This window comes from Bufo bufo, chromosome 6, assembly GCF_905171765.1.
Source record: "Bufo bufo chromosome 6, aBufBuf1.1, whole genome shotgun sequence".
NCBI classification, from domain to species: Eukaryota; Metazoa; Chordata; class Amphibia; order Anura; family Bufonidae; genus Bufo; species Bufo bufo.
This window is the reverse complement of record NC_053394.1, coordinates 424677076-424701400: the sequence shown is the minus strand read 5'-3', so window position 1 is coordinate 424701400 and position 24325 is coordinate 424677076. Positions and strand designations below refer to the sequence as shown.

Here is a 24325-nt window from a genome sequence, read left to right as displayed (position 1 = left end):
ATGCTACATGACCCCCTTCCCATTGGAAAATGGATCCAATATGGCGTCCATGTTCCAGACATAGCATTAAAGATAGGCTCCCTCACCCATTACTTGCTAGGGTATTTTATTTTCCCTTTCGTTTCTGAAATAAAAGGGTGTCCTGTGACTTTCAGCTTATTTTACGGAACCTGCAGACTGATTGCAGATGCAAAGAACGGCCACCAGAGGGAGCCCGGCAGACACCAGCCCAGCAGTCTGGTCCTCAGCATCCCTGAATCTCCCATCTCCAATGGTTTGGCAGCAGCCAAGCAAGTGTCGGCACGATCGCCCTCCTCCTGCACCGTGCCCCTCTGCCATGTAGTTCTTTCTCTTGCAGTGATGCTGTGGTCGGAGGACCTCCACCTGCACACATAGAGCGCAGGTTATACCTGGCTGCTGACAATGGAGAAGGAACGAAGATTATCAAAGCAGTACGGATCCCTGGAATCCACCGTGTGGAAAGCCGGCGAGCAAGCCACAGGTAAGTCCCTGCAGGAGTCCCCCAGGAACCAGGACTGCATGCTATACATATGACTGAGGAATAGAACTCCAGAATCTAAGACTTATGTCCTGGGGAGATGCCACTGGCGGCAGCTTCTGGGGTTCAGGTATGTGGGTGCCCTCAGCACTGCACTAGGGTGGCACACACGGGCACCGGGGTGTCCTTACATGCCATGGCCGTCCTCCAGGGCGGTTCACAGCGCAGGATCGGGAGGCAGCTCCTCAGCTCTGTACAACTCCATTCATTCAGAAAGTCTCCCCCATCACGTGCGGCCTCATGAATGAGGGAGGAAAAGAGCCGTCCTGTGGTGTCGTGCTGGTGTATCGCACGTCACAGGCTTAGATACTGCAGCTCACAGAGTGACTCAGGAGATACATCGGCTCACAGTATCACATAGGATAGGAATGGATACATCGGCTCAGCAGACAGTATCACACAGGATAGGATTAGATACATCAGCTCAGCAGACAGTACCACATATGATAGGATTAGATACACCGGCTCGGCAGACAGTATCACATAGGATAGGAATGGATACACCGTCTCGGCAGACAGTATCACATATGATAGGATTAGATACATCAGCTCAGCAGACAGTACCACATATGATAGGATTAGATACACCGGCTCGGCAGACAGTATCACATATGATAGGATTAGATACACCGGCTCGGCAGACAGTATCACATAGGATTGGATACACCGTCTCGGCAGACAGTATCACATATGATAGGATTAGATACATCAGCTCAGCAGACAGTATCACATAGGATAGGATTAGATACACCGGCTCGGCAGACAGTATCACATATGATAGGATTGGATACACCGGCTCGGCAGACAGTATCACATATGATAGGATTAGATACATCAGCTCAGCAGACAGTACCACATATGATAGGATTGGATACACCAGCTCGGTAGACCGTATTACATATGATAGGATTAGATACACCAGCTCGGTAGACCGTATTACATATGATAGGATTAGATACACCAGCTCGGTAGACCGTATTACATATGATAGGATTAGATACACCAGCTCGGCAGACCGTTTCACATATGATAGGATTAGATAACTTGACTTGGCAGACAGTACCACTTACGAGCTGGTGTATCTAATCCTATCATGTGTGATACTTTCTGCCGAGCCAATCCTATGCTGTGTGATACTGTGAGCCAGTGTATGAAAGTCACTCTGTGAGCTGTGACGTGCGGTACACCAGCTGTACACCACACATATGATAGGATTAGATACACCGCTCAGCAGTCAGTATCACACATGACAGGCTTAGATACAGAGATTCAACAGACAGTATCACGCATGACAGGCTTAGATACAGGGATTCAACAGACAGTATCACACATGATAAGATTAGATACACCAACTCAGAAGACTGTATCACACGTGATAGGATTAGATACACAGCTCAGCAGACAGTATCACAAACGTTAGGATTAGATACACAGCTCAGCAGACAGTATCACAAACGTTAGGATTGGATACACAGCTTAGAGAACAGTACATCACAAATAAGTCACAGTACACAAGCAGAGTAGCCTATTACCACATATGATAAGCTTAGATACACCAGTTTAGCAGCACAGAATGACACATTTTAGGTTTAGATACAGCAGCACTGTATCACACATGATAGGCTCAGATACACCAGTTCAAAAGACAGAATCACACATTACTGTAGATACAGCAGCTCAGGGGACAGTATCACACTATTGGATTAGATACATAGACTTGGCAGCACAGCATCACAAATGATGGGCTGAGATACACCAGCTCAGTCAGCGGCATCACACATCATAGGATTAGATATACTAATAAGCTCAGGAGCACTGTATCAAACATGATAAGCTTAGATACACGGGTTAAACAGACAGTATCACACGTGATATACTTAGATACACCAGTTTACCCAGCAGTTTCACACATTGTAGAATTACATTTAATAATAGGCTCAGCAGACAGTATCACATATGACAGGCTTAGATACACAGCTTAGCAGACAGTATCACATGAATGGCTTAGATACACAGCTCAGAAGACAGTATCACACATGACAGGCTTAGATATACAGCTCAGCAGACAGTATCACATAACAGGCTTAGATACACAGCTCAGCACACAGTATCACATGCTTAGATACACAGCTCAGCAGACAGTATCACATATGACAGGCTTAGATACACAGCTCAGCAGAGAGTATCGCACATGATAGGATTAGATACACAGCTCAGCAGACAGTATCACATATGACAGTCTTAGATACACAGCTCAGCAGAGAGTATCGCATAGCAGGCTTAGATACAGCAGCTCAGGGGACAGTATCACCCTAGGATTATCACACATGATGGCTTAGATACCCCGTCACAGCAGCACATGGAAACCATTTGGACGGCAGGGCCCCCCTGGTTCTCCTCGGTTCAGTGTGGTCACCGCAGCTGTCAAATTAAAGATCTCTGCGGTGAACGCGGCGTAACATTGCACACATTTACTTAACGCCTCGTGGAGCACCAGAGAGGCTTGTTTTGCTCACAGTCCATCAAGTGCTGAAGAAAGTGTCAGTACATACTGACACCCTGCGCTCTCCGGAGATCATGGATGTCTGTCCTGACAGCTGTTCAAGTCCAGCCATCCTAGAGAGCCACCCATATCACAGGAGTCTAATATTCACCCATATCATCATTTATAACCTGTACTGCAATGTCCAGACCTTATGCTCCAATCACATCCAGAGCTGCAATTAAAATTCTGCCGACTTCCTGACAGCTCTCATGCTGCAGCATCACCCTGCGGCTCCTGCTGGATTGGTGTCTCTGCGGTGCACTTTAGAAGATGCACTCTCAGCCACGCAGATTTCATGCAACGCAATGCAGTTTCCTGAAGGCAGCTTTGGATATGACTGGAGTACAAGTCATAATGTTAGCTGCAAATGCCTCAGTGCCTGTGCATAGCGCACCCTGCTGCTGTGCATTGCATCTCTGCGCAGTATCACGTATAATACACTGACAAAAAGAACACAGCATCATGGCAGCTTAGCGAAGCCAAGTGCAGAATTATGAACGCAGCTCTGGATGTGACTGGAGGATAAGTCAGTAAACCAATATGAATGTACAAATCTACAACAGCACAGTCACATTTTGGACTCATGCACACATCCGCAAAATACGGATCCGCAAAAAATACGTCCGTGTGCATTCCGTATTTTGCGGAACGGAACAGCTGGCCCCTAATAGAACATTCCTTTGCTTGTCCGTAATGCGGACAATAATAGGACATGTTCTATTTTTTTGCATAACGGACATACGGACACGGAATGCACGCGGAGTAACTTCCGTTTTTTTTTTTTTACTTTCCAAGAGAGATGGGGCTAACCTGCAGTACCAGACGCAACCTGTGGACGGGAGTGGTGCTGTTTTCGGAAGAAAATGACTATGTTTTTGTAATTCAACCACTTATAGCTGCCGTTACCGTGCAGTCATGGATGGTCCTATAGCTCCCCTAGACTTTGAATGGTGTACTAAAAACTCACCTTTACAACTGTCTGTTCTCATTCTGCCTGTGTCAGTCTTCACTGGAGCTGGCATTGTATTCATGAATCAGGATGCCGGGGATGAACTTTGTAACCAGTTTTTGATTTTTGGACTGATTTTGCCTTCTTTTGCAGCTGATGATGTCATATCCATGGCCGATTCCACCACAACAGTGGATGATATCGAAGATGAGCTCTTTAAAATTGAGAGGATTCGGGAGATTTTGGTCAGGAGGGAGTCTGAGCTGCGATACATGTGAGTGCAGTGTATTCTACAGAAGGAACATTTAAAGGGGCTCACCACAGAAAGGAACAATGATGGGGGGGGGGGTGCTTAGTAATGTACTGGGTGATTAGTGGGAGTCTGCCCCCTAGGATCCCCACTGATTGGGGGAGCAAGGGGTACAGATCCCAATGCTGTGATGAGGAGGCTGCACCTATTAAGCCACACCTCTTTCCTGATAAAGACACACCCTTTCCCGCAGACACACCCCTTTCCCAATAAGCCACACCCTTTCCCAGCAAGGCACACCCCATTCCTGATAAGCCACACCCCTTCTCAATAACACACACACATTTCTTGATAAGCCACTCCTTTTTTGTTCAAGACAAAGGTCTAACATAATAAATGTGGTGCAAGACCAAAGGCAAAAACTGATCAGAAATAATTTTAATTAAAAAAAAGTTGTTACCCTCGGCCCGATCCACTATCTGGCACCATATTTCTAAGTGTATTTATACCAGACAAGCGGCATAAGTACATTTATAACTCTCCCCCATACAGCTCTATGTCTGACGTACACAGTGTATTATAAAATTATATTTCAGAGCCACCACAAGGGGGAGCTCAGTGCATAGGAATTTGTACAGTTACTGCTAATTGCAATGGGAGCTGTAAAATCCCTTTGCACTGAGCTCCCCCTAATAGCGGCTGCATGAAAATGCAGTGTTTTCATGTCGGGAACAGAAGGAACAGTTCAATGTCGGGCCCTCTCCCCATAGTGGTCACGTGGTCTGCCTCCATGTAATGCCAAATGCCATAGTCCAAGACAGTTATCAGTGCCAATTAAAGGGGTTGTCCAGAAGTAGAGAAAAAAGATGGCTGCTTTCTTCTTCTAAAACAGCACTACTCCTGCCCACAGGTTGTGTGTGGTATTACATCTCAGACAAATTAACTTCAATGTAGCTGAACTTCAATACACAACATGGACAGGTGTGGAAAACAGAAGACATGTTTTTCTAATCCTGAACAACCCCGTTTTACTTATTTGTTTATATAATAGTTAACACAATGCATATATTTAAAATTCTGCATGCATCCCTACAGGTATATATCATGCAGTTGACGCCTAAATGTAGTACAATGGTATTATGTGTAATGTATCCATAGCCTACCTGAAACATGGCATCAGTTATGGGACACATCCCTGTGTCATGGGTCAGCACACAGGACACACACATGTGACAAGTACATAGGACTAGTGGTGGAATCATTTTCATTGTGGTTATTACAGTAACTACATCACTGTGTATATTTACATGGCTGCCTGTCTATAGGTGATTTTGTAAAATGGATGCCTGTCTCTAAATGATGCTGTCATGATGTTAATAAAGTATAGTGTACAATAAAAAAAAAAAATCACAACACACACAGATCTGCTTCTACACAGACAATGACAGACATGATGATTGGATGCTGCTGCAGGTAGAAATACTGTATACAGTCAGGTCCATAAATATTAGGACATGGACACAATTATAACATTTTTGGCTCTATACACTACCACAATGGATTTGAAATGAAACGAACAAGATGTGCTCTAACTGCAGACTGTCAGCTTTAATTTGAGGGTATTTACATCCAAATCAGGTGAATGGTGTAGGAATTACAGCAGTTTGCATATGTGCCTGCCACTTGTTAAGGGACCAAAAGTAATGGGACAGAATAATAATCATAAATCAAACTTTCACTTTTTAATACTTGGTTGCAAATCCTTTGCAGTCAATTACAGCCTGAAGTCTGGAACGCATAGACATCACCAGACGCTGGGTTTCATCCCTGGTGATGCTCTGCCAGGCCTCTACTGCAATGGTCTTCAGTTCCTGCTTGTTCTTGGGGCATTTTCCCTTCAGTTTTGTCTTCAGCAAGTGAAATGCATGCTCAATCGGATTCAGGTCCGGTGATTGACTTGGCCATTGCAGAACAATCCACTTCTTTCCCTTAAAAAACTATTTGGTTGCTTCTGCAGTATGCTTTGGGTCATTGTCCATCTGCACTGTGAAGCGCCGTCCAATGAGTTCTGAAGCATTTGGCTGAATATCAGCAGATAATATTGCCCGAAACACTTCAGAATTCATCCTGCTGCTTTTGTCAGCAGTCACATCATCAATAAATACAAGAGAACCAGTTCCATTGGCAGCCATACATGCCCACACCATGACACTACCACCACCATGCTTCACTGATGAGGTGGTATGCTTAGGATCATGAGCAGTTCCTTTCGTTCTCCATACTCTTCTCTTCCCATCACTCTGGTACAAGTTGATCTTGGTCTCATCTGTACATAGGATGTTGTTCCAGAACTGTGAAGGCTTTTTTAGATGCCGTTTGGCAAACTCTAATCTGGCCTTCCTGTTTTTGAGGCTCGCCAATGGTTTACATCTTGTGGTGAACCCTCTGTATTCACTCTGGTGAAGTCTTATCTTGATTGTTGACTTTACCACACATACACCTACCTCCTGGAGAGTGTTCTTCATCTGGCCAACTGTTGTGAAGGGTGTTTTCTTCACCAGGGAAAGAATTCTTCGGTCATCCACCACAGTTGTTTTCCGTGGTCTTCCGGGTCTTTTGGTGTTGCTGAGCTCACCGGTGCGTTCCTTCTTTTTAAGAATGTTCTGAACAGTTGTTTGGCCGCGCCTAATGTTTTTGCCATCTCTCTGATGGGTTTGTTGTGTTTTTTCAGCCTAATGATGGCTTGCTTCACTGATAGTGACAGCTCTTTGGATCTCATCTTGAGAGTTGACAACAACACATTCCAAATGCAAATAGCAGACTGGAAATGAACTCTGGACCTTTTATCTGCTCATTGTAATTGGGATAATGAGGGAATAACACACACCGGGCCATGGAACAGCCGAGAAGCCAATTGTCCCATTACTTTTGGTCTCTTAACAAGTGGGAGGCACATATGCAAACTGTTGTAATTCCTACACCGTTCACCTGATTTGGATGTAAATACCCTCAAATTAAAGCTGACAGTCTGCAGGTAAAGCACATCTTGTTCGTTTCATTTCCAATCCATTGTGGTGGTGTATGGAGCCAAAAATGTTAGAATTTTGTCCATGTCCCAATATTTATGGACCTGACTGTATATAAAGTACATGACTGGGCAGTTAACTGAAAGCTGGGTCACATGACACTTGTGAGGGTCACATGACTGAAACCATGTTTAGTCCTTTCTAGCTGTCCTAGTATAGATGCATTTTAATGGACGGGCCGTACCATTTTTTTTTCTTTAGGGAGAGGCTACTATATGGATATAATACATTTAAATAGATTTATATTAGAAAATTAATCGACATCCTATTCTCTACATAATTAACTGTAATTGTTAAAAATTTCAGACCTAATTTAGCGTAGTAAATTTTCCCTAATGGGTGGGGCCATGTATGAAAAGGTATTTCATTACAGGGGTTCTGTAGGCGCCTTGAAGGGGCAGCATTTATACACTATGACAGGGGTCAGCAACCTTCGGCACTCCAGCTGCTGTGAAACTACAACTCCCAACATGCACACTTACTCAGCTATTCTTGCAACTCCCATAGAAGCGAAAGGAGGATTCTGGGAGTTGTAGTTTCAGAACAGCTGTAGCACTGGAGGTTGCTGATCCCTGCACTAGGACACGCATTGACCACAAGAATAGGGGCCTGTCCCCCATTTGAAGTCTCGTACGCTCACTACTTCCCCATTTAAAGTCTATGGGACTGGTGAAGATAGACAGATACAGTGCCCAGCAATCAGATACTTATGGGATGAGGGACCAGTGTTATGTCTGGGACAACCCCGAGGATGGGCGGTCAAGCGATGGACTTTGTTTTTAGGTGTAGCAGGGCTGAATTTGTCATAGAGCTGTTCCTTTGTGCACTGCCGTACAGTTCGGTTCACACCTGACTAATCGGATCCTGCGTTTTGATGTAGACAAGTCCGGCGTAGGGAATTGATGACATCTTGATATCACGATAACCAGATGAAGCAGAGCTGAGTTGGTTGCTGTGCCGCACTGCGCACAATTTGTCCTCACGTGACCTTGAGAACATGGCACCTGCTTATCTTGGGGCTCTCTCTCCTTTCCTGGCAGATATTAGAGATGTGATGGTAAAGGCTGAATATGGCACAGGAGGGGTTAAGTGGACATCTTCCTTTTGGGTAGGAGAAGCAGAGGAACGCAGGTGTGAGTCACCGAGCGATGAGTCACTGCGTGCCCCGCTCCACAGGTTGCCTAGCAACAGGGCAGGATGCGGCGCTGCGAGGGCCCGTCCAGTCTTATTAACGAGCCTCTAACCAGACTTGTTAAGAAGATGCGAGCGGGGACGTGAATGGCAGATGCCCCGCTGACAGCTCTGCCGGCTCGCCAGGTGCGCAGCAAATTATAATCCCCGCATATGAGGAAGGGAGCGCGGCCCGTTTCTGCAATGCAGATTATAGGGCGTGCCGTATAACTTTAAGAAGACACAGGCTGTCAGGGCATGATGGGAGTTGTAGTTTCACCGGTCACAGGTCAAGTGAAAAGAACTGATCATACAATGTGCGGCACTGTGCAACCAACTGTGGTGGCCCAGTCAAAGAGATGAGGGTATCGGGAGTCGTATCCCTACCAAACCTAATTCCCGAAAAATCCATTTAATGGTGGAGTCTACTCATGAAAATCCATCATACGCCCTAATAGATCTCATGGCCAGAGTGAAGAGCGGATCCAAAGAGCCTCTCATGCTCTGGAGGACCTTGTCCTGTCCTGCATCCTGCTTTAATCTAAATGGACACTCTGCAATTTTTCATTTCTCCTGTGGTGGCGCTGCAGGAAGTCTGAACACTTCTGCCAAGTATCTCCACAGACCACAGCCGATCACTGGGTAACTAGAAGGAGGGACACGGTGTCAATGTATTGTCAAAGGATCCTTCTAACAAGTAGGGTTTGTCCTAAGCCAATATCTACACAAATTATAATTTACTGACGGACTTAAAGGGGTTGTCCAGGTTCAGAGCTGAGCCCGGACATACCTCCATTTTCACCCAGGCAGCCCCCCTGACCCCCAGTTTATGCTCCGATGCTCTCCTTTGCCCTGCGCTAAATTGTGCAGGGCAAAGGCATTTTTTGGAGATGCGTGACGTACCGGGATCTCCATGGGGCTGCCAGGAACCCTGGTGATGTCACCGGCACTGATGGGCAAGATTTAGCACTGCCCTAGCCAGTAAAATGGCTAGGGCAGCGCTAAAGCCTCCCCATCAGAGCTGGTGACGTCACCAAACACACTGCCAGGCAGTCGTGTGTTATTGAAAACAAAAGAGCCCTTGCCCTGCGCGATCTAGCGCAGGGCAAGGGAGCGCATCGGAGCATAAGATGCTCCGATGCTAGCCTCAGGGGGGCTGCCTGGGTGAAAATAAGGCTATGTCCGGGTTCAGCTCTGAATCCGGACAACCCCTTTAAAGGGCATCTGTCAGCAGTTTTGTACCTATGACACTGGCTGACCTGTTACATCTACACTTGGCAGCTGAAGGCATCTGTGTTGGTCCCAAGTTCATATGTGTCCGCATTGCTGACAAAAATTATGTATTATTATATGCAAATGAGCCTCTGGGAGCAACGGGGGCGTTACCATTATACCTATTGGCTCTGATCTCTCTGCAACTGCCGCACCCTCTGCACTTTAATTGAAAGGACCAGGTGTGATGATGTTTGCACAGTCTGGCCTTGTCAATTAAAGTGGAGAGGACACAGCAGTTGCAAAGAAAGAAGAGCCTCTAGGTGTAATGGTAACGCCCCCGTTGCTCCTAGAGGCTCATTTGCATATATTAAAACATCATTTTTCTCAGCAATGTGAGCACATATGAACATGGGTCCAACACAGATGCCTTCAGCTGCCAAGTGCACATGTAACAGATCAGCCAGTGTCATAGGTAAAAAACTGCTGACAGATGCCCTTTAAATGGGAGTTTCTTTCCCAGTGGATATGAACATGAAGAGCCCGGTAAATATTCCAAAATTCTATTCAAAAGATACTTTATACATTGTATATATATATATATATATATATATATATACACATACACACATTCTGTTATTATAGTCCTGGGTGTTGCTCCCATCATGCACCAGGAAAGAGAACAGGAAGCAGATCTTTACTGTGGGCAGATCTTTCTCTCGTGCTCTTTGTCGCCCTCTGCTGAGTAATATAAGAAATGGGGACAGTAAAGTGTCAGTTGCTCTCAGCTCATGTATAAGATTTTTATTTTTGTTAATTTTTAATTTATTAAATTTTTTTCCGTGGGGGGATCTTTTTACAGGATGGATGATTTTCAGTTGTGTCAAGAAATTACGCGCCTCAAGAAAGATCTTCAGATTCTGGTCTCCAAACCCGGTAATCCAATTTATTCCAATAATACAGTATTTATTAATCTAGTACTTGTCCGCTCTTCTAGCCCCGTGGCACCACTTTTGTGTGAGGATATATCTGTTGCCTGACAACAAATATGTCAACCATTAGTCGGTTGTCAGTATGTTTTTTCAGACTCCCGAATGGCAATTTTGTCCAGTCAGACAGGGGAAGAAAAGAAGAGAATGTATCACTGAAGGACTAAGCAGATCTGCCATTCAGGAGGCAAACCTAGAGGACGGACCTCAGAAGATCTGCAGTAGGCGACCAAAAGTAATAGAATTTGTTTCCCTAGATAAGGACAAAACTCAGGAAGACCAAAAGAAAGAAGAGGAACTCTTACAGCGTATCCACAAACTGGTGGAGACCCGAGATTTCCTAGTAGATGATGTAGAGTTTGAGAGGTTACGGTAAGTACTGTCCAAAACCCTTTTTTTATTTTTAATGCCTAGATTATACCAGCACGGTCCATATCACTATATACAAGAAGATGTATAACTTGGTAAATTGTGTGTATTCGGTGGCTCACCAATTGGGCACAATAAAATGGGTGCACTCTTCACTGGACTCGCCCGTCCCAAGAAAAGCAAAATGAAATTGAAATGTGGAAGGGCACTCACTAAATGGGAATAATTAATAAAATTGCATAAATATCCACATAAAACAATGATATTAAAACAGTAATAATAAAATAATATATTGGCACAGCAATATCAAACACCAGACATAAAATGCAGATATCTCATAAGTCCACAATCTTGTTATACATATGCTGCCTGATGATTGCGCAAGCCTACTATATATTGCACAACCCGCTAAATAGGATCCAGACGAAGACTGAATTAGAAGTCCACACTCTCCATAGAAGACAATAGTGTAACTAATAAGTCCACAATATATACAGTACAGACCAAAAGTTTGGACACACCTTCTCATTCAAAGAGTTTTCTTTATTTTCATGACTATGAAAATTGTAGATTCACACTGAAGGCATCAAAACTATGAATTAACACATGTGGAATTATATACATAACAAACAAGTGTGAAACAACTGAAAATATGTCATATTCTAGGTTCTTCAAAGTAGCCACCTTTTGCTTTGATTACTGCTTTGCACACTCTTGGCATTCTCTTGATGAGCTTCAAGAGGTAGTCCCCTGAAATGGTTTTCACTTCACAGGTGTGCCCTGTCAGGTTTAATAAGTGGGATTTCTTGCCTTATAAATGGGGTTGGGACCATCAGTTGCGTTGAGGAGAAGTCAGGTGGATACACAGCTGATAGTCCTACTGAATAGACTGTTAGAATTTGTATTATGGCAAGAAAAAAGCAGCTAAGTAAAGAAAAACGAGTGGCCATCATTACTTTAAGAAATGAAGGTCAGTCAGTCAGCCGAAAAATTGGGAAAACTTTGAAAGTAAGGGCTATTTGACCATGAAGGAGAGTGATGGGGTGCTGCGCCAGATGACCTGGCCTCCACAGTCACCGGACTTGAACCCAATCGAGATGGTTTGGGGTGAGCTGGACCGCAGAGTGAAGGCAAAAGGGCCAACAAGTGCTAAGCATCTCTGGGAACTCCTTCAAGACTGTTAGAAGACCATTTCAGGGGACTTCCTCTTGAAGCTCATCAAGAGAATGCCAAGAGTGTGCAAAGCAGTAATCAAAGCAAAGGGTGGCTACTTTGAAGAACCTAGAATATGACATATTTTCAGTTGTTTCACACTTGTTTGTTATGTATATAATTCCACATGTGTTAATTCATAGTTTTGATGCCTTCATAGTCATGAAAATAAAGAAAACTCTTTGAATGAGAAGGTGTGTCCAAACTTTTGGTCTGTACTGTACTTGTCAGATGGTTGGATATATATTACACAGGTCTGCTAGATTCATATATAATGCACAGACCTGCTATGTCCCATAATTGCTATAATCGACAGAATCCAGATGATAACAGGTGGACAGCAACCGGTGGTTAATAGCAGGTAGTTAGTATTAGTATATTTGGTTTAGGATATAGTCCCCCTCGATTCAGGTACACAGTATTTGTTAGACAGTGCTAATATGGTACATTACCGCTCCTGAGTTCTCCGGCTGTCAGTTGTAGACGCTCCTTATTTCAGCTTACCCAGCACGGCGTTCAGTTCGGCTTTACTGCGTGGTTTCAGAGTCAGACGTAGCGTCCCACGTGACTCTACAGCCGCTTCCTGGAGAACGTCCTCAGTGTCCTGGGTCCTACTTTCCCTCCGCCTCCGCTCTCATTAGCTTAGAGACACAAGTATCTACGGGAATGTAGCATCAGGTATCCATGAATAATTTCATCAGCAACAATGTCCAATGTCCAGTATCAGCACCAAACGCGTTTCAGGGTCTACACCCCTTCATCAGTGGCTATAACATTGGACTACTTGTGAGGGCTTTATATATCCCGCCATATTTGGGATAATACAGGTTATCCAAAATCCTGGAACTGGATTCATTATTCCATAGATAAATCCCACATTCATTCACAACTCCTAATAGGCATATATATGGAAACTCCTATACACTTATATTTGCATAAATTACATAAAAATTACTTTATTAGAAATAAAAATTAATAGCAATTCATAAAAATTTATAAAAATTATAATTAAAAATATGCAGAAAAAAACGCGTAAAAGCCGCATGTACGGCAAATGGATATATACATATGCATTTACATATTCGGATGTATTTTCATATTCAGATGGGGAGAGTCCCGTAGGGAGGTGAGGTCAAAGTGCTGGGAAACAGCCGGACTTCGACCCCACATCACCACAGGACATGCCCCCATACTCATAGAAAACTGAATAATTCGATTTCAGCATTAAGGCCCTTGGCATTAATTTGAATAATATGTAGAAGATGTATTTCTTATACCAGCTGTACATATATAATTATATACAGGAGATGCCCAGGTTATACCAGCATGGTCCATATCACTATATACAAGAAGATGTATAACTTATACCAGCTGTACATATATAATTATATACAGGAGATGCTCAGGTTATACCAGCATGGCCCATATCACTATATACAAGAAGATGTATAACTTATACCAGCTGTACATATATAATTATATACAGGAGATGCCCAGGTTATACCAGCATGGTCCATATCACTATATACAAGAAGATGTATTTCTTATACCAGCTGTACATATATAATTATATACAGGAGATGCTCAGGTTATACCAGCATGGTCCATATCACTATATACAAGAAGATGTATAACTTATACCAGCTGTACATATATAATTATATACAGGAGATACCCAGGTTATACCAGCATGGTCCATATCACTATATACAAGATGTATAACTTATACCAGCTGTACATATATAATTATATACAGGAGATACCCAGGTTATACCAGCATGGTCCATATCACTATATACAAGAAGATGTATAACTTATACCAGCTGTACATATATAATTATATACAGGAGATACCCAGGTTATACCAGCATGGTCCATATCACTATATACAAGATGTATAACTTATACCAGCTGTACATATATAATTATATACAGGAGATACCCAGGTTATACCAGCATGGTCCATATCACTATATACAAGAAGATGTATAACTTATACCAGCTGTACATATATAATTATATACAGGAGATACCCAGGTTATACCAGCATGGTATACTTTCATTAGCTGAAAGTACTAGCTTCAAGTACTACATTAAGTACTAGTAAAGAGATATTGCAGGAGATAGTCAGGAGGTAGGCTGGAAGGTGGAAACAATACAAAAAAAAAAAAGGTAAGATTTGTTTGATTTAAAGTTACAAATTTATTTTTTTATTTTTTTCTCCTCTTTAAAATGGCAGACTTGGTTCAGTGCAGGAATTGTTGTGCATTTATTTCATGTTCCACTCTTTGGAGATTCGGATGCTGTCAGATCTGTAGACAGTTCTCCTTACTGCAGCAGGAAATTGCATTTTTGAAAGCTGAAATATTTAAATTATCTGTTAAACAAACTCCAGCTAGGACTGCTGCAATGCCACTGCCACAGAGGACCCCCAGAAATGGCAGATGGGTTAATGTAGGTTCTGGAAGTCTTAGAGTGGTGGATAGAAGACATGTCCCACAGTCGGTGGTTCTCCATAATTCATTTGCAGCACTCTCAGAATGTAAGGACAACATGGATATGGACTCAAGCACAGAGGGTGAGAAACCATCGACTCCTATGTCTAATGTATGCAACAAAAAAGATAAAGTGAAGTCTCAAAGGATGCAGCTGTTGCTGGGTGATTCAATCATAAGAAGTGTGGAGCTTAAAGAAAATGGTTTTGTGAGATGTCTCCCTGGGGCTACTGCTAGAAGAGATAGAAGACGTATTATTAATATTGTTAAGCAAGCAAAGCAGGAAGGGGACGTGGATGTTCTTGTCCATCTAGGGACAAATGACCTGGCTTGCAATGAAGTGTCAGAGGTGAAAAAATCTTTTATCACACTTGGTAATGACGTACAGGATTTTGCATCCACCATTTCATTTTCTGAAGTTCTGCCTGTGCATAATGTTCAGAATGATAGGCAGAGGCGCATAAAGGAATTCAACATATGGCTTGGTAAATGGTGTCAAGAGCAAGGATTTGGCTTTGTTTCTCATGATAGCTCTACTTGGAATAGAAAGGAACTGTACAAAAAAGATGGTTTGCATCTTTCTCTCAAAGGAACAAATGTACTTAGTGAACAGCTCCAAGAATTTGCGAAAGAGTATTTAAACTAGGAAGGGGGGGCAAAAGAGTGAAAATAAAAGAGTCCAATTGCCCCCCGAAACAATGCCAGAACAGGTCAGAAGCACAGAGGTTAAGAAATGATAAGCTCAGAGTCCTGTCTACAAATGCTCGCAGTTTAGGTAAAAAAATCAATGAACTTGGGACAATAATGGCATCTGAGAATGTAGATTTAGTGGCTGTTACGGAGACATGGTTTAATGAAAGAAATGACTGGGACATAACCATACCAGGGTACTCTTTATACAGAAGAGACAGAGAAGGCAAGAAAGGAGGAGGAGTGGCCCTGTATGTGAAAGATAGCATTAAATCTAACCTAATACAAGTTGGTGAGGCCAACATAGAGTCAGTTTGGGTTACGTTGCAGTTTGCTAACCATGCAGTAACTCGTGTAGGTGTGATATATAGACCACCTGGTCAAGTTAAAGAACTAGATGATCTACTAGTTGAAGAAATAGCTAAAATGACAATGAAAGGAGAAGTTATCATTATGGGAGATTTCAATCTTCCAGATATAAACTGGAAAACCAAAATAGCAAGTTCTACCAGGAGTACAGATATTCTAAATTCCCTACTGGGGTTATCTCTACAACAAGTGGTTGAGGAGCCAACCCGGAGGGAGGCCATTTTGGATTTGGTATTCACAAACGGGGGTTCGGTATATGATGTCATTGTAGGCGAAACCTTGGGATCTAGTGATCACCAGTCAGTGTGGTTTAATATAAGAACTGTGAAAGAGTCCCACCACACAAAAACAAAAGTTTTAGATTTTAGAAAAACAGACTTTTCAAAAATGAAATTAGTCATAAATGAGTCCTTATCAGACTGGAACGGATTACATGGAGTCCAGGAGAAATGGGACTACTTAAAAGGTGCATTATTGAAGGCAACAGAAAATTGCATTAGACTCGTCAGTAAAAGCAAAAAAAGGAGGAGACCAATGTGGTACTCAGCAGAAGTGGCCCAAATCATTAAAAATAAAAAGCTAGCATTTTGTAATTATAAAAAAAACCAGAGCAATGAAGATAAGGAAATCTACAAGATTAGGCAGAGAGAGGCCAAGCAAGTTATAAGAACTTCTAAAGCGCAGGCAGAAGAAAAACTAGCTCAGTCTATGAAAAAAGGGGATAAGACATTCTTCAGATATATAAATGAAAAAAGGAAATTAAAACAAGGAATAACTAAATTAAAAACAAAGGACGGAAGGTATGTAGAAGAGAATAAAGGGCTAGCCGACTGCCTTAATGAATACTTCTGTTCAGTTTTTACAAAAGAAAAAGGAGAAGGACCTCCACTAGAAAAAATGACTATTAAATCGTTTGATGCATGTATCTTTACAGAGGAAGATGTTCTAAGTTTGCTGTCTAAGGTGAAGACAGATAAGTCACAGGGGCCTGATGAGATACACCCAAAATTATTAAAAGAGCTTAGTGGTGAGCTGGCAAAACCGTTAACAGATTTATTTAACCAATCATTAGTAACAGGAGTCATCCCGGAAGATTGGAAATTGGCAAATGTCGTGCCCATTCACAAGAAAGGTAGTAGGGAGGAATCGAGCAACTATAGACCAGTGAGTCTGACATCAATAGTAGGCAAATTAATGGAAACCCTATTAAAGGATAGGATTGTGGAACATCTAAAATCCCATGGATTGCAAGATGAAAAACAACATGGGTTTACTTCAGGGAGATCATGTCAAACAAATCTTATAGATTTTTTTGACTGGGTGAATAAAATAATAGACGGTGGAGGTGCAGTAGACATCGCATATCTAGATTTTAGTAAGGCTTTTGACACTGTCCCACATAGAAGACTTATCAATAAACTGCAGTCATTGAGCATGGACTCCCATATTGTTGAGTGGATTAGGCAGTGGCTGAGTGACAGACAACAGAGGGTTGTAGTCAATGGAGAACATTCAAAACAAGGTAATGTTACCAGTGGGGTTCCACAGGGATCTGTACTGGGACCGATTTTGTTTAATATCTTCATAAGTGATATTGCAAAAGGCCTCGCTGGTAAGGTTTGTCTTTTTGCTGATGACACAAAGATATGTAACAGGGTTGATGTTCCTGGAGGGAAACGCCAAATGGAAAAGGATTTAGGAAAACTAGAAGAATGGTCAGAACTCTGGAAACTGAAATTTAATGTGGATAAGTGCAAGATAATGCACCTGGGGCGTAAAAACCCAAGGGCAGAATATAGAATATTTGACACAGTCCTGACCTCAGTATCTGAGGAAAGGGATTTAGGAGTAATTATTTCAGAAGACTTAAAGGTGGGAAGACAATGTAATAGAGCAGCACGAAATGCCAGCAGAATGCTTGGATGTATAGGGAGAGGTATAAGCAGTAGAAAGAGTGAAGTGCTTATGCCGCTGTACAGAACACTGGTGAGACCTCACTTGGAGTATTGTGCGCAGTACTGGAGGCCATATCTCCAGAAGGATATAGATACTCTAGAGAGAGTTCAGAGAAGAGCTACTAAACTAGTACATGGATTGCAGGATAAAACTTACCAGGAAAGGTTAAAGGACCTTAATATGTATAGCTTGGAAGAAAGAAGAGACAGAGGGGATATGATAGAAACTTTTAAATACATAAAGGGAATCAACTCGGTAAAGGAAGAGAGCATATTTAAAAGAAGAAAACTACCACAAGAGGACACAGTTTTAAATTAGAGGGGCAAAGGTTTAAAAGTAATATAAGGAAGTATTACTTTACTGAGAGAGTAGTGGATGCATGGAATAGCCTTCCTGCAGAAGTGGTAGCTGCAAATACAGTGAAGGGGTTTAAGCATGCATGGGATAGGCATAAGGCCATCCTTCATATAAGTTAGGGCCGGGGGCTATCCATAGTATTCAGTATATTGGGCAGACTAGATGGGCCAAATGGTTCTTATCTGCCGACACGTTCTATGTTTCTATGTTTCTATGTTTCTATGGTCCATATCACTATATACAAGAAGATGTATAACTTATACCAGCTGTACATATATAATTATATACAGAAGATGCCTAGGTTATACCAGCATGCTCCATATCACTATATACAAGTAGATGTATAACTAATACCAGGTGTACATATATAATTATATACAGGAGATACCCAGGTTATACCAGCCTGGTCCATATCACTATATACGAGAAGATGTATAACTTATACCAGCTGTACATATATAATTATATACAGGAGATACCCAGGTTATACCAGCCTGGTCCATATCACTATATACAAGAAGATGTATAACTTATACCAGCTGTACATATATAATTATATACAGGAGATACCCAGGTTATACCAGCATGGTCCATATCACTATATACGAGAAGATGTATAACTTATACCAGCTGTACATATATAATTATATACAGGAGATACCCAGGTTATACCAGCTGTACAAATATAATTATATACAGGAGATGCCCAGGTTATACCAGCATGGTCCATATCACTATATACAAGAAGATGTATAACTTATACCAGCTGTACATATATAATTATATACAGGAGATACCCAGGTTATACCAGCATGCTCCATATCACTATATACAAGAAGATGTATAACTTATACCAGCTGTACATATATAATTATATACAGGAGATACCCAGGTTATACCAGCATGGTCCATATCACTATATACAAGAAGATGAATAACTTATACCAGCTGTACATATATAATTATATACAGGAGATATCCAGGTTATACCAGCATGGTCCATATCACTATATACAAGAAGATGTATAACTTATATCAGCTGTACATATATAATTATATACAGGAGATACCCAGGTTATACCAGCATGCTCCATATCACTATATACAAGAAGATGTATAACTTATACCAGCTGTACATATATAATTATATACAGGAGATACCCAGGTTATACCAGCATGATCCATATCACTATATACAAGAAGATGTATAACTTATACCAGCTGTACATATATAATTATATACAGGAGATGCCCAGGTTATACCAGCATGCTCCATATCACTATAAACTAGAAGATATATAACTTATACCAGCTGTACATATATAATTATATACAGGAGATACCCAGGTTATACCAGCATGCTTCATATCACTATATACAAGAAGATGTATAACTTATACCAGCTGTACATATATAATTATATACAGGAGATACCCAGGTTATACCAGCCTGGTCCATATCACTATATACGAGAAGATGTATAACTTATACCAGCTGTACATATATAATTATATACAGGAGATACCCAGGTTATACCAGCTGTACAAATATAATTATATACAGGAGATGCCCAGGTTATACCAGCATGGTCCATATCACTATATACAAGAAGATATATAACTTATACCAGCTGTACATATATAATTATATACAGGAGATGCCCAGGTTATACCAGCATGGTCCATATCACTATATACAAGAAGATGTATAACTTATACCAGCTGTACATATATAATTATATACAGGAGATACCCAGGTTATACCAGCATGGTCCATATCACTATATACAAGAAGATGTATAACTTATACCAGCTGTACATATATAATTATATACAGGAGATACCCAGGTTATACCAGCATGGTCCATATCACTATATACAAGAAGATGTATAACTTATACCAGCTGTACATATATAATTATATACAGGAGATACCCAGGTTATACCAGCATGGTCCATATCCCTATATACAAGAAGATGTATACCTTATACCAGCTGTACATATATAATTATATACAGGAGATGCCCAGGTTATACCAGCATGGTCCATATCACTATATACAAGAAGATGTATACCTTATACCAGCTGTACATATATAATTATATACAGGAGATACCCAGGTTATACCAGCATGGTCCATATCACTATATACAAGAAGATGTATAACTTATACCAGCTGTACATATATAATTATATACAGGAGATGCTCAGATTATACCAGCATGGTCCATATCACTATATACAAGAAGATGTATAACTTATACCAGCTGTACATATATAATTATATACAGGAGATGCCCAGGTTATACCAGCATGCTCCATATCACTATAAACTAGAAGATATATAACTTATACCAGCTGTACATATATAATTATATACAGGAGATACCCAGGTTATACCAGCATGCTTCATATCACTATATACAAGAAGATGTATAACTTATACCAGCTGTACATATATAATTATATACAGGAGATACCCAGGTTATACCAGCCTGGTCCATATCACTATATACGAGAAGATGTATAACTTATACCAGCTGTACATATATAATTATATACAGGAGATACCCAGGTTATACCAGCTGTACAAATATAATTATATACAGGAGATGCCCAGGTTATACCAGCATGGTCCATATCACTATATACAAGAAGATATATAACTTATACCAGCTGTACATATATAATTATATACAGGAGATGCCCAGGTTATACCAGCATGGTCCATATCACTATATACAAGAAGATGTATAACTTATACCAGCTGTACATATATAATTATATACAGGAGATACCCAGGTTATACCAGCATGGTCCATATCACTATATACAAGAAGATGTATAACTTATACCAGCTGTACATATATAATTATATACAGGAGATACCCAGGTTATACCAGCATGGTCCATATCACTATATACAAGAAGATGTATAACTTATACCAGCTGTACATATATAATTATATACAGGAGATACCCAGGTTATACCAGCATGGTCCATATCCCTATATACAAGAAGATGTATACCTTATACCAGCTGTACATATATAATTATATACAGGAGATGCCCAGGTTATACCAGCATGGTCCATATCACTATATACAAGAAGATGTATACCTTATACCAGCTGTACATATATAATTATATACAGGAGATACCCAGGTTATACCAGCATGGTCCATATCACTATATACAAGAAGATGTATAACTTATACCAGCTGTACATATATAATTATATACAGGAGATGCTCAGATTATACCAGCATGGTCCATATCACTATATACAAGAAGATGTATAACTTATACCAGCTGTACATATATAATTATATACAGGAGATGCCCAGGTTATACCAGCATGCTCCATATCACTATAAACTAGAAGATATATAACTTATACCAGCTGTACATATATAATTATATACAGGAGATACCCAGGTTATACCAGCATGCTTCATATCACTATATACAAGAAGATGTATAACTTATACCAGCTGTACATATATAATTATATACAGGAGATACCCAGGTTATACCAGCCTGGTCCATATCACTATATACGAGAAGATGTATAACTTATACCAGCTGTACATATATAATTATATACAGGAGATACCCAGGTTATACCAGCTGTACAAATATAATTATATACAGGAGATGCCCAGGTTATACCAGCATGGTCCATATCACTATATACAAGAAGATATATAACTTATACCAGCTGTACATATATAATTATATACAGGAGATGCCCAGGTTATACCAGCATGGTCCATATCACTATATACAAGAAGATGTATAACTTATACCAGCTGTACATATATAATTATATACAGGAGATACCCAGGTTATACCAGCATGGTCCATATCACTATATACAAGAAGATGTATAACTTATACCAGCTGTACATATATAATTATATACAGGAGATACCCAGGTTATACCAGCATGGTCCATATCACTATATACAAGAAGATGTATAACTTATACCAGCTGTACATATATAATTATATACAGGAGATACCCAGGTTATACCAGCATGGTCCATATCCCTATATACAAGAAGATGTATACCTTATACCAGCTGTACATATATAATTATATACAGGAGATGCCCAGGTTATACCAGCATGGTCCATATCACTATATACAAGAAGATATATACCTTATACCAGCTGTACATATATAATTATATACAGGAGATACCCAGGTTATACCAGCATGGTCCATATCACTATATACAAGAAGATGTATAACTTATACCAGCTGTACATATATAATTATATACAGGAGATGCTCAGATTATACCAGCATGGTCCATATCACTATATACAAGAAGATGTATAACTTATACCAGCTGTACGTATATAATTATATACAGGAGATACCCAGGTTATACCAGCATGCTCCATATCACTATATACAAGAAGATGTATAACTTATACCAGCTGTACATATATAATTATATACAGGAGATACCCAGGTTATACCAGCATGGTCCATATCACTATATACAAGAAGATGTATAACTTATACCAGCTGTACGTATATAATAATGTCTCACACCTTTTCTCAGGGAACGTGAGGAGGACAAAGAAATGGCAGAATTTCTACAGAGTAAACTTTCTAAAAGTTACCTGAAGAAAGCAGGTGAGTAATTTTCTAAAATGGGGGACAGGGTCACATGACTTTCCACCATTTTGGGTAGTAAGCTGGGTGAGGAATACAATACACTGTACTGTATATGGATTGTGGTGTATTTTCTCCGTCCACCATCTTTGACTGTTTATACCCCTTCTCCAGTTCGCAGGAAGGACAAGATGGCTACAGTCACCTCGGGCTCCCAGCAAACCTCCAATCCCTACGTCACGAAAACAGGGTTAACGCTCCTAAAAGAGTGCTGCGGGTTCACCTGCTCCATCATGTAACCCTCCACTTCTCATTCAAGATGGCTGCCTACAAGACCTCTATTGAGATTGACCCGGGTCCCCTCTCTACCGGAGGCCATAGTTTTCGCCTTTTTGTATATATATTTTAAAAACTATTTTACATAAGGGAAGGTGCACAAAGCCTCGTGGGTCCATTTGGGACAAAAAGACCTCTGTGGATCTTATATGTGGGACTCAAAATGGTTTTCTAGGCTCTGAACGAATCATGTATATACCTCTCCCCTTCACAATCCCTTTCAGCCATTCAGGAGAGCCAAGACTGGTCACATGACACATCTCCCTGCAGCTGACTCCTGTGAGCCTTGGATCTGAGGAGTCAGGGAGGCGGAGCTCTTCCAACACCAATATGGCTGCCCACGGTGAATGACCCTGGAACCCTTCTGATTTGCTTCGCTGTGTCGGATGGCACTGTGTGTTTGTACAGACTGGTTTGTGTTTCTTTTGTGTGGTAATTTACTGTATAATGTATATCGAGCACTGGTACAAATACGAAATATGTAAAATCTGTGTATGGAAATGATATGTTTCTGTAATATATGTGTGCACCGACATATAGGTGGACGTATAAACCCTATATATACATGCCTGTCATACTTACCTACCCCAATGGAGAATTAAGTAGACCATAAACCCTAGACCAGTGATGGCTAGCCTCCAGCACTCCAGCTGTGGTGAATCTACGACTCCCAGCATGCAACATTCATTTCTATGGAGTTCTGAGAACAGCCAAGCAAGTGTACATCTTGTAAGTTGTAGTTTTACCACAGCTGGAGTGCCGGAGGTTTTGTCTTTGTTTTTTATCTTTTTTTCTGTGATTCGTGCTTAGTGCCGGAGGTTAGCCATCACAGCCCTAGACTGTTCCCAAAACTTGACATACTCCCCAGCGTTACCTTGCACAGACCCCATACAGTTACCCAGCGGCCTACACAGTCCCCCCCACACACACACACCTGTGGAGTCTTCTTGCTTCTAAGGCCTCTGGCTTTAAAATCTGTCCAGGTACTACACACATACTTTCACATGACCTCATTAGTCCAGGTACTACACACATACAGTCACGTGACCTCATCAGTCCAGGTACTACACACATACAGTCACATGACCTCATCAGTCCAGGTACTACACACATACAGTCACATGACCTCATCAGTCCAGGTCCTTGCGCA

At 41.1% G+C, this 24325-nt stretch overlaps 1 protein-coding gene across 1 annotated transcript; it reads left to right on the top strand.

Moving 5' to 3' along the window:
* The first annotated feature begins 374 nt into the window (after positions 1-374).
* Positions 375-23138, top strand: LOC121005020 (bMERB domain-containing protein 1-like). Its single transcript, XM_040437517.1, has 6 exons — positions 375-502; positions 4207-4327; positions 10634-10707; positions 11018-11132; positions 22787-22860; positions 23014-23138. The coding sequence occupies exons 1-6, from the start codon at positions 424-426 to the stop codon at positions 23136-23138; spliced, it is 588 nt and encodes a 195-aa protein (XP_040293451.1). The 5' UTR covers positions 375-423.
* The last annotated feature ends 1187 nt before the right edge of the window (positions 23139-24325 follow it).

Coding starts and splice junctions, on each gene's coding strand:
- LOC121005020 (XM_040437517.1), top strand. CDS start 424: ATGGAGAAGGAACGAAGATTATCAAAGCAGTACGGATCCCTGGAATCC. Junction 4,328..10,633: donor GAGTCTGAGCTGCGATACAT/GTGAGTGCAGTG, acceptor ATCTTTTTACAG/GATGGATGATTTTCAGTTGT. Junction 22,861..23,013: donor AAGTTACCTGAAGAAAGCAG/GTGAGTAATTTT, acceptor CCCCTTCTCCAG/TTCGCAGGAAGGACAAGATG.